Source organism: Gymnoscopelus microlampas (genome assembly GCF_963454915.1).
Source record: "Gymnoscopelus microlampas genome assembly, chromosome: 21".
NCBI lineage: Eukaryota > Metazoa > Chordata > Actinopteri > Myctophiformes > Myctophidae > Gymnoscopelus > Gymnoscopelus microlampas.
Genome location: NC_139958.1, coordinates 21,983,283 through 21,996,209, shown reverse-complemented (window position 1 = coordinate 21,996,209; position 12,927 = coordinate 21,983,283). Strand labels below are relative to the sequence as shown.

The following is a 12,927-nucleotide window of genomic DNA, read 5'->3' as shown; positions in this document are numbered from 1 at the left end:
GTGAACTGAACTATACATTTAAGGATCAGCTTTTAACAAATATAATTTCACATACCACATTGTTAGCAGAAATTCTAGGTTTCACTCAGAAACAATACTGTGAGTGAGATCAAATACAACAGTGTCTTCACACACCCACACTCTTGAGGCACCACTGGGTAAGTGAGCCACTATAATCACCAGTAGTTTTACACTGAAGAAGTGACTCTCCAGCGATTAGGAAATGTGCAGTGCTCATCAGTACCCAAAAATGGCCGGCCCATTAATTAGTCTCAAACAATGTTCTCTCGGTGTATCGACTTCTTAATGGACAAGAAAGGACCTTGTTGATGTTCCCATCCAGTCAATGACAGAGGCCTCTCTGGGGTTCTGGAATGGTATTATGTCATCTCCCCCTGCCCTTCAGAAACCAGAGCTGTGCTGTTTTTTTGTCTTCCGCTTTCTCCTGTACTCGTTGCTCATTAACTATGTAGGAGTGTGATGAAGGGCTAGGGCAGACTGGATTGGGTTGCTGACAGAGACCCCTTTCCCTGCATGGATCATCTTAACTAATGGTACTAGGTCTACGATTTCAGGCTTAAAGTGCCCTGATGCCAGAGCATGAAGGGCAAAGCCGTGACTTCTAAGCCATCGGTTAGGATCACAAAACATTATTCCTTTCAGCTGAGTATCTCTTTATCAAAAAACAACAACATTTCTCTTACATTTCTGTGAGAGAAAATGATTCCATGTTACCTCAACACCTCCACTGACATATTTTTGGACATGGATTGTTTAGGTTAGGATTTATCTAAATTTAACTCCCACGGAAGAGTAAAGAAACCACCTACCTTACTACCTTACTGTCCATAAACACAGGACACATACATATGCACACACAAGTGCCCGTGAGCACACGCACACACACACACACACACACACACACACACACACACACACACACACACACACACACACACACACACACGCACACACACACACACACATCTGTAGCCGTGCATGAGGTTTTTCTAAACTCTTTGTTTGACAGGCAATTCAACTCAGAAGAGAGTGGATTTAGTAAATGGCTTCAGGTGTTCCAGCATTGTCTGAATGCATTTCGTAACTGACAGCTAGGTTATGTCTCCCAGAAAACATTGTTCAATGGACAACTCTGCTGTGAAGGACACGACTGGATAGAGCAGGTAATATGCTGCCTGATAAGGATTACGATCTTACATCAATACTGGTCCCTAGAAATCCAATATCAATCTCAATTTATCCAATATCATTCATATAGCCTGCAAGCTGCAAATAGGCCTACCTGCACTACTGAGAAGGAGGGAAACTACGCAGTCTACTACCAACATTGGAGAACAAGACAAGTTATAATGTGTGGTGTGCTTTCTGTGCTGGTGTCCCCAAACTATAAGCAAGTTCAAGTATAAGCAAACCACGCAAAACAGTAACAGTGTCATTGAGATATTGGAAGGCCATTTTCAAAGTGGAATTTTAATAATTGCTCACTCTAATTAGTCTAATAGGCTGCAAGTGCCAACCACATTTTGGAATCAACGAATAGTGCGGTTTCAAAAACATTTTCCACATTAGTTTGCTGAACATTTCAAAAAGAATTCAGGCATATGGCATAAATAGGCCTGTGTGATGATGATGACATTCCCTATAGTGCTGTTCTATGGCTAACAAGATGAAATTAGACTGTAGGCTACCATCCTATACTGCATGCTGCTATGCGCCCCAGCACTTTTCTCAGGATAGACAGAGATGATGATGTGGTGTGGTGTGGTGTGGTGTGGTCCTTTTTATTTTACTATGCCTAAATAAATAAATAAATGAATGAATGAAATCATGTATATATATATATATATATATATATATATATATACATATATATATGTGTATATATGTGTATATATATATATATATATATATATATATATATATATATATATATATATATATATATATATATATATATATACAACAGCAACAAATGTGTAATCATTTTATGAATATGTGCTACACAACTTTTAATGCGAGCAGAATTCTATTTTGCCATGGATGGACAAACAAAATGAGTAGACCAGCACATATAGAGCTATCCCTAAATGACCATTACAGGTCTGTAACTCTGAGAGTGTACAAATGTAACATTTACATTTATTTTAGGTTAGATTATTACACTCTCAGAGCTATGGGGGTCCTTGAAAATAAAACGTATGAGAACCACTGTCCTAGCAGTGGACTCCTTATGTCCTTAATTATTCATATTCTGAAGAAAACCTGGAGACTTGAGTTGACATTCAGTAATTGGGGTCTTATGATTAAAATAAGAACATTATAATGGTTGTAAAAAAACTAAAGCTAGACTTAGCCACGGACAAGGACAAGTCTCGCCACGGACACATTTGTCCCTGTACGGTACCGGGGGGGGGAACTTTCATCAGATAAAGAGCCGTTACATTTACCTTCTTCAGCGGTTCCGATTCCCATATCCACGAGGAGGAGGAAGAGCAAGAGCCAGGAGGACAGGGACAGCATCTCATGTGAAACAAGTGTCGCCGTTCTTCTTCTCTCTCTCGCAGTTCGGACACTAAAGCCCATGATGAGGAGTCAAACTCCGCGGTGACTGTGAGCCCAAGTCCAAAGTCTTTAAAAGAACACAAACAAAAAAAAACAATTCGTTCAAAAATAGACGTCTATCGGTCCTTATAGGTGCGCACGAAATATTTGAAGCGCAAAACCCCTCTGTGAAGAAGGTGGGGGGTGGAAGAAATCCAGTATTTTTTGTAGGATAAAACAAATCAAACGTGTCAGTTTTTATCATGTATTAAGAGGCGTGCGCATTTTGGTCTCCATCAACTGTAACAAGGATTATCATCACATTGAAATGAAAGCCCCGCGTTTCTTTCCTTCTCCTTTTTAATGTTTAGTTGGTTTGTCTAGACTGTGTGGACCCGGTGTCTCGTTGACGAGTTCATGCCTCGGATTCTTTATTTGAATTATAATAATCACAAAACTCCTCTGTTTCAGTGGCTCTCTCTGTCTGTCGCGCGTCTCACTCATGTGTGAACCCTCCGCATGCACCGCGTTTGAGCTCCGTCCGGCTCCACTGGAGGAATTGAAACCGGCGTTGCCAGGTTGTGCGAGAGAAATAAGCAAGCGGGTCTATGAAAATAAGCCATTTAAACATAACAACGCCCGGGGTTCGCACCCGGGTCTCCCGCGCGGAAAAGAACATTTCCAGGGGAGATATTAGACTTTCAGGTCATCAGGCTGAGGCTGTGGCTGTGCTATACATATAGGCCTACTTTGGCCATTTGAAGATAGCGGATCTACAAGCTCACAACGTGCATTATGAGCTTGTAGATATGCTATTTTCAAAAAATGTTTTTGAAACATATTATTAACAACACACATTTTGTATGGTGGGTCCCGAGTCCCGACTCCCAACCATAAAATATGTTCAGCTGGTGTTCCACATAAAAAAATATATAATTTGACTTGAAAATGTTTGAGAACCACTGGTTTAAACAACATTAGGAAACAAACACAAAATAAGCAACTACACTTTAGGAACATGCCCAAAAAAACACAACCCGCAACTACCAATATTTACAAGCAACTTTACAGGGGGGAAAAAGCCCAAAGTCGCTTATAACAGGCGGACATGGCAACGCTGATTGAAACGGAGAAGGCTCGCTCTCTGTGGGCTACCATGCTGCTCCAACCAATCCAAAGACTCCTCATCCAAAACCCGGCACGAATGCACGACATGGAATGGAATGGATTTTGTTTATCGCAGTGGTTCACAAACATTTCCATGTCAAGGTCAGGACCCCTAAAAAGATTGAGCTATGTAAATTATTTGGCCACGGACGATCGGACCCCCGTCTGAAAATATGTTGTGCCAGGAACCCCTAGATACAATTTGTGTTATTAAAAATATTCGAATTTATACAAAAATGTTCACACATTTTCAAGATAACCCCCCCCCCCCGAAAAAAGCTGATCTACAAGCTCACAAAACGTTGCATCGTGATGCATTGTGAGCTTGTAGATCTGCTATTTTATAATGGGATTAAAGTAGTTAAACCGATGTTTATGCTATACTAACTAATTTAGCATGGGGACCCCCCTGGAACCCCCACAAGGACCCCTGGGGGTCCCCGGACCTCACTTTGAGAACCACTGGTTTTATCGACCACAATGATTGATGGAAGCCTTGGGTCCATACTACATGAGGACCATTAAAGTCGATGATGCCTAGCCCTAAAGCGTCAAGTGATGTTAGTCTGTTGCCCAAAAGGGATAAATAAATATAAAAACTTTTTAAGGCACTGCAGGTGTTGCTGATATTGGTCAACAAGACCACACTGATAAGAAATCTGTGTAGATGCTTAGACTCCTGTTTGCAACAACAAAAGAAACCACATCTGACCCACACCATCTGTTTAGTATTCACCCAATGCTTTTACTGTGGTCTCCGAAGTAATTTACCTACAAGTAAACTAATATGCACTGTGGAATTTGTAGTATTATAATATTGGTTTAAACAGGTCATTTCTTATTTACCCCCTGCACTATCAGGCACAATTTCCCTAGCCTAATTAAACATGTACATATTAATTAGATTACGTTAGTGAAGCAGGCATGTATCAAGCATGATCACAGGGAAATAAGGCCTCACAGATCTAAGGGTACACAGACATTTTGAATTTGTATACAAGAGGCATCTAAAGCAAAGGATTTTCCCCCTATTTCCTGAATAGACTGCTCATGATAAATTATATATGCATGACAGATGTCTTGCCAACACTACTGGCTTTCTCTGATTAATGTGAAATATGAGCTGACAGCATTCAGGCATGCTCCTTTAAAATATAAATATAATTTAAAAAGCATTGCTTTCTCATCACCTTCCCTCCATTTTAGGTGAATGTGCAATGATTTCGATGGGCAGCTGTCATTTCCTTGGCATTTCAATTTGAGTTACGAGATGCACGAAATTGCCTTTTTTAGCTTAAACTCTTGTGGGATGGCAGAGATAGACTTTGGCTTGTGTCTCTTCAATACCCAGGACACATATATGCAGAATGATGACCCACCCCCCCTACACACACACACACACACACGCACATGCACACGCACACGCACACGCAAACGCACACACACACACACACACACACACACACACCACACACACACACACACACACACACACACACACACACACACACACACACACACACACACACTTAAGTGTGGTTGTGTATTTAATAACTAATTATAAGTAATGGAAATATGTCTAAGTTAAGGAAGGTATTGCTTTCTACTACAGTATCAAGCACAGAATAATCAATAAACTATGCACACCTGTCTCTATGCTGCATGCTTCTCTTAAGACAAATTGCACAAGCCAATCTTGCATGAGCGCTGAAAGTGGAGGCATAAAGTGTTAACTATACTGTATTATGTAAAGTACAATATTCATTATTGTGCAAGGAAAGCAATCGAGCTCTCCCTTCTGCTCATATTTGTGCCTGATTTTAATCAAAGGCCAGTAAAAATGTTGAATTCCCATTTTGTGTTATTAATGGTGTAGCTGTTAATTAGACTGGGAAGGAGCGGGGAGCACTATGTTGTGGCGGCAATCAGGCTGACCACAGGGATGTAAATTACCCTCTGTCCCACTCTAATGCCTGACTACAGACTTTGTCGTACGGCGGTGTCGGCCCACGAAAATAGCTGATCTACAAGCTCACAGCACGTCGCAATGAGACACATTATGAGCTAGCGAGCAGATATTGCTATTTTCAGCGTGCAACACCGTCATAGGATGGGGTATAACCCTTTGAGACCGAGGACGCATCTGTGTCATTTTAAGATTTCTTTGGCTATTGGCTTTAGCAGATCTGCTGCGCTATGAGCTTGTAGATCTGCTATTTCTGGAACAAAATATTTTTAGATGGGGGTTCGCGGCCAAATACATATCATTTTGGGGGGTCCTTGACATGAAAAAGTTTGAGAACCACTGATTATGGCAACACCAATTCTTTCAACAACAAAAAAAATAGGATTTAGAAGACATTTGTAGAATCCCCCAGAAGCATTTGAGTAAAAAATGTCTGCTTTAAAAATATATATATATATTCAAAGATTTGCAAAAATCTTCACGATTTAAAAAAAGTAGCAGATCTACAAGCTCATGGCACAGATGCGTTCTCGGTCTGAAAGGGATAAACAAAGCATATCCCCATCCCATCTGACAGCACATACTATAGTTAACCTGCAATATACAGACATTCTCAGCAGCTCCATGCTGCTCAGGCACTTACTGTACCAACCTTTATTGGAATGGTCTCATCAAAAATGTTCTAGTGGGGGGATATTAGCGTAAGTGGTTCGCCGCGATATTGTCTGCTGATTTAGACCTTCTGGTCTTATGCTATGCTACAGTATACACAGTCTTATCGTGTTAATGATGCTGTTGTTGTATTTTTGCATCATGTGTGTCAGTTATCCCATTAACTGTCCTCAGCACAGACATCAGCCCCTCCATTCAATCAGCTGATCTCTGTAGACACTAGACAGCAAGTGATTCTAAGGGTGATGTAATGTATTTATAGTGGCTCTGTAGGAGGCAGAGCCATGTGGAAGTAGCCGTCTATAAGTAGGTCTGTGCGTGCGTGTGTGCGTGCGTCTGATCAGACTGAAACCTTGCCCAAATGTGTCAAGCGTCTGATCAGACTGAAACCTTGCCCAAATGTGTCATAGATATGTCACATACAAAAGTGGCCCCACAGGCTGGCCCCATGAAGACCGAGATCCACATTGGAGCTATGCCGTTCCCACGTGAATCGCGAGATCCACATGATTCAATTTACTTTTTTATTTGAATGATAAACATCAGCCAGCGGAGAGGAAATTAGAATTTGGAAATTAATCACAGGCATAGATTAAGTCACCTTTGGGGATGTTCCTCCAATGCACTGAATGACAGATATTGTTACTGTGCAGACCTGCAGGATAGGGAGGAATTTGAATGATGACAAATGACGTGATATGATTTGCACACAAAGCAGCAGTTTGGGGGTGATTTTTTACAAGTGTGAGCCTCACTGACGGAGTGAATGGTGGAGAAGACAGTACAGTATGTGCCACACAATAAAGCTGCTTTCCATCGCTTCGGGCACACTTTACTGCTGCTCTTGATATTAGTATTAAAAGTGATTTGTGGCACCGTATGTGGCAAGGAATCAAAACTTAATTTAGGCAGATAAAGATGCCATTTGGGTAGGAGATAAAGTGCTGCATCATGGGAGATGTGTTCCCCAGCCTGCTCTCAGCTCCTCACCCTCCCAGCGCCCTCAGATTTACTAGCTCTTTTTTCCTGCCCCATAAAACAGCAAATCTGCTCGCCAGGCGACACAGGCAAATGTTAATGGATTCATTTGTCAAGAACCTTCCACTTATTTACAGTCCTCTTCCATTACCATCTCTCTCCCCTGCAAGACAAAAACCTATGGCCAAAGTCAAAATATCGATTTGCCTGTCTATCATGGCCGTGAGTCATCCTGTGAAATACTCAGAGCCAAAAGCCTAGTTGTGCGCCAGTGTCCTACATAGATCTACTAGCGATGTGACGTGTTGTGAGCTTGTAGATCGGCTATTTTCAATCACCTCAACAGCTGCCCACACTCTGGGTAGCAATCAATGCCTGCAGGCATTTCATTTACAGTTATTGCAATAAGATGTTATGATACAATAAAAATCTGAAATAGCTCATAATTGCAATTATAAATTGACATTAAGAATGACCCTGCTGAGTTGTATCTTTTTTAATGGTGGCTTTGATTTACAGTAGACATATATTGTAATCTACTGTAATCATTAATACGCATAACATTAAATTGATAAAACAACTGACCTACTCTATGACTGACCTAGATTACAACAAGAGATGTATTTTGACCCCCTGCACTCAGTGTTGTATCATTTCTATTACAGCCAACTTCATGTCAGAACCATCCATTAGACTTCTGTCATCGTAAAGCCATACTTTGTCATATGACTGTCACTCAATGAAAATATTTTCATAAATTGACATGCAGGTTTACAATGAAGTATAAATTCAAAGCAAGTCACATTTTCATTGCTTTCACAGCTTCTTTAACACCTTATTACCTGATATACCTGTTAACTTATAGCGCAATGGTTCCCAATTCCTTTTAGCTTGAGACCAATGGTGTATCCCTGGGAATTAAACTTCAAAAAATACATTATGAATTAATCACTTAAGCCCTAATTCAAAAATGGTGGAAATAGCAGATCTACAAGCTCAGATCTACAAGCTCACAATGCACCGTGGCACACTGTGAGCTTATAGATCTGTGCTTTTGTTAAACGCTTTTTAAATGTATATGAATTATTTAGAAAATTGTTTGATTTTTTTTTTTTTAAACATTTGTTTTGAAATATACATATACAAATATACATATATATATATATTTTTAAATAGAGGAAACGTAATAAAGTAGATATTTACTCGCGACCGATAAAAATGGTTGCGTGACCCAAAAATGGGTTCCGACCCATTGTTTGGGAAACACTATACTGTGAACTGTAGAAAAGCGCTGCAAAAAAGCATTACACATGTTTGACTTATTGTGTACTATACATTTAAATGTTCTCATCTCTCTCCTGTGCTATAGTTTGCTTCCAAACACATGTACATCTTTTAGAATGATTTCCTTAATAGATGTTTTCCATTCTGAACTGTTGCTGTCATTCTGTCCACTATCTTAAATGTCTGCCCTGCTAAGTTGTTGAAAGGGGTTTCAACTTCTATAATACATTTTCCCACAGCAGCCTTCAGTGCAATTGATCGTTCATGAGAGATTCCTCTTTTTGTATTCTCAGGCAACAGTCAGTAGTTCACTCAATGAATTTCAATTGAAAAGCATTGTTTTGAATTCATTCATTCCTTCAAAAAGGCTGTCAGTTTACTGAGTATAACGGAACTTAATTTGCAAGTATATCAGTCAGTGAGGCTTTACGCTATGCAAATGCTGCATCTTTTCACTGTGTGGAATGACTTCAGTTGTCATATTCAAACAATTAACATTCATGATCTCTCAAAACAAATGCATTGTGTGCACTTGTTTGTGGCATTGTACTTTCAAATAGGAAGAATCACTAAACTCTACTGTAAGTGGAACGAGTAGGTGTTGGATTTAAATCCCGGTCTCCCATGGGAAACCAAGCATCTGCAGTACTGCTTTGATCAGCCCCAAACCTACATAAGCTGGTCTTCAACACTGAATGGGCAATGACTAATGAATAAATATGGCATAACATAAATAAACATGAATTATAAACATGTGATAGCTGCTCTTTGCATTGAGTAAATTTGAGAAAAGTATCAAGGACACTGTTCTGTGACATGATTCGTACAAACAGATTTTGAGTCTCTTTACAAATTTATACTTGGATTGGACAGCCTGTTTGAATTGAAGTGTCTGTAATCAGTGGAGTAAAGTAACTAAGTACATTTACTCAAGTACTGTACTTCCGCGCTAATAACAAAAAGGAATCTCACGCTGTTTTTAAGATATTATAGGATTTGAAGATGGAAAAACAACAGCAAAAGAAAACACAGCTCACGGTAACTAATGCTCCATTGGCAGGGACGGATTATGGCTTGGGCAAAGTGTGCACGTGCACAGGGCCCTGAGCCAATGGGGGGCCTTGGATTTAACTGGCTTTAAAAAATATATATATAATATATATATATATACCCTAACCCTAACCCTAAAACCGAAATAAAGTAACCAAAAAACGCCCAAAAACGCCCAATATAACCGCAATAACCGCAAAAAAATCCGCGCGCGCGGGGGGGCGGGTCCGTTGCGATTTTGTGCACAGGGCCCATTTTCACTTTAATCCGTCTATGTCCATTGGCTAAGAGAAACGATCCGTAGATAGTATAAAACAATTAAAAGAACGCTTTTTGAAACGCTTCCGTCTTCCGGTGAAAACAAATGGAATTCTGGGTAATGCAGGAATAAACAAAAGACCTGCAGTGACGGTAATGACCAGCAGAGGTTGCTAAAAATCGTTATTTGTGGACCTGCCTTGTATTACTTTAAGTAAAATTTGTAGATTTGAATTAGCCTATCATTACAAACATACGTTAATCTCTTAAGCCCTACAGTATACATTTCGAGCATTTGAACATTGATGTGACGCATTGTGAGCTTGTAGATCTGCACATTTTCAAAAGATTTTTATACATTTGAAAACTCGTGAAATGGGACATTCTGCATAATGAGTACTTCCTACTTTTGGTACTTTAAGTACATCTTGATAACAATACTTTTGTAGTTTTACTCAAGTAATTTTTGAATTCCGGACATTTACTTGTAACAGAGTATTTCTACATTGTATTGATACTTTTACTTACATGTTAGTACTTTTTCCACCACTGTCTGTAATGTACAGGCAAAGCCTCTGAAACAGGTGGTGCAGTCGATGGAGATAGGCAGACACTGGTATCTGTAGCCTATAGCTTGTTATTTATGAGTTGGAAAGGAGAATGTTTTGCTGTTGTTTTGCAAAGCTCTCGTCTTGGACATCTTGTCTGCCTGGACCATTCTCCACTTCTGCCATACATCACAACGTGCAGGAAACTGAAGCACACAATCTATTAGAAATAATTGCTTTTCCTTGAGATGATTAATGCACAGCACATAACGTGCTGAACAGCTAAACAAAGAGAAAACACTTTTTCTAGACAGGGTTCAGGAGCGAGACGAGGGGTTAATGTGCTTCTTCACAGTAAGCCAGCTGACTGTAGTTGGAGATATAACTCCAGGTTTTCTGTACCTATATAATCAAGTGCATGTACCATAAACAGCCTGATACTAGGTCTGTAATATTGTCGTGTCCACCCTCTTACAATATATAGGAGCTAAATACCAGCCTAATAGGGCTCCTTAGATCAGTGGTTCTCAAACCAAGAACCCCCAAATTGATATGTATTTGGCTGCGGACCCCCATTTGAAAATAATTTGTGCCAGGGACCCCCATGAGAGAAGATATGTGTTACAATTTTTCAAGATTATTCCCTCCCTAAAAATAGGCACTCTACAAGTTATTCTAATTTCTAAATTAAAATGTCAAAAACGTTCGAAAATATTAAAGAATAAAGCAGGGCTTATATTGTTCCCCATTTTGCTGTGAACCTCCTGGAACCCCCTTGAGGACCCCATGGGTGTCCCCAGACCCCACTTTGAGAGTCCTCTGCCTTAGGTCGCCAGTCATTCCCCAAACGGATGCAGGTCAGATCTTATGAGGGAGCACCAAGCTCAAACAATGCACCTCTCTTTGGTGAAACCTGAGCCTAGGGGCTGGTGGAGGTCTACTGTACCTATCCTCATGTCACCAGGCTTTTCCGCACGGTGGAGAAACTGTACCAAAGCCCAGAAGTCCCCAGACTGCATATCATTTATGTCAGCGATTCCCAACCTGTCAGCCGGGGCCTACTGGTGGGCAGTGGTGGAAAAAGTACGTAAAAGTATCAATACTGCAATGTAGAAATACTCTGTTACAAGTGAAAGTCAGTCATTGGAAAAGTACTTGAGTAAAAGTACAAAAGTATTGGTATCAAAATGTACTTAAAGTATCAAAAGTAAAAGCACTTATTATGCAGAATGTCCCATTTCAAGTTTTCAAATATATAAAAAATCTTTAGAAAATAGCAGATCTACAAGCTCACAATGCGTTGCAATGTTAAATGTAACATTTAAAATCAAGAGCTTTTTGATTGATTGAATACTTTAACAGTTTGCAAATAGTACAGTGGTACGATTATACAATTATGCTAAAAGGATGACACAAAAAGCCCTAAGGGCTTGTTTCCATTGTGGTCCTGTGCTCAGTTTAAGATGGAACATGGAAAGAATCCCCCAAAATATCAAAACATCTATCAGCAAAGTAAACAAACTGTAAATAAAGGCAATATAGTGAGATGACAGCATCTCTAAATTAGATAGTGTGACCCAGTTTGACATTGGACTCTAAAGGATTGCTGTTTGGGGACAAAGTTTATTTAACAACATTCAGCCTCCTGGCCGGAACAACAACGACTCAAAAACAACAACCTTGTAACAGAAGCAGCCTGCTTTGACTGCAGTTAAATATGATAGCAGAAGTAGAATGTCCACTAAGCTATATTACAGCATGTCTATGAATGATTGTTTAATAAACACAGAGTGCAACCTTGAGGTAAAAGATTTCATCTTTTTTTCTTCTATCTTTTTTATGAAGCATGCTATGGCTCCATGGAAGTCTCACCATGTCCTATTTTAACCATATTTATCTCCTGTCCACCTCACTCACTGAGGCCAACTTCAACTGGCACCGAGCACTCCCGATTTCTACTCAGAAATTTCTAACAGAGTCGTACGCCAAAAATAGCAGATCTACAAAGCTAATAGTAAGTCGTCTATTTTCACCACGTAACTCCGATACGTGGAGTACGATAGAGTATTCTATAAATTAAGCATAGATACATGTTTAACATCCCCCCGCCCCCTTTCCGTTTCTCCCTATTTCTCCCCTTTCACAGCCCAGTCCCCACTCCCTATGCTGGGAAATGGTTTGGCCTTCTGAAGTAAATAGGCATTAATCACTCCTTGAGAGGGAATTGTCAGAGGGAGAGCCTAAGGCATTTGAGAGGGCCATACGGAGGCACATGGGGCAGGGAGATAGATGCTGTAGGGGTATAGGGTGTTACGGCCCCCTATGGGATGTCTGCAGCACCAGCTGATGGGGTCAGTGTGTCCACCTTGAGAAAGTGTGTCAAGGACAGTAGGAGGAGGGACACTGGTGGAATTCATTACAGCGTGTCCAAAATGGAGCACT

At 40.2% G+C, this 12,927-nt stretch overlaps 1 protein-coding gene across 2 annotated transcripts in view; it reads right to left on the bottom strand.

Moving 5' to 3' along the window:
- unc5cb (unc-5 netrin receptor Cb) overlaps positions 1-3,068 on the bottom strand; it is a 234,724-nt gene extending 231,656 nt beyond the window's left edge. For both annotated transcript variants that reach the window (XM_084045990.1, XM_084045991.1), the window contains exon 1: positions 2,469-3,068. In XM_084045990.1, the coding sequence (XP_083902116.1) occupies positions 2,469-2,604 (136 nt within the window). In that variant the 5' untranslated portion in view covers positions 2,605-3,068. The remainder of the gene's footprint in view (positions 1-2,468) is intronic.
- Positions 3,069-12,927: the final 9,859 nt, after the last annotated feature.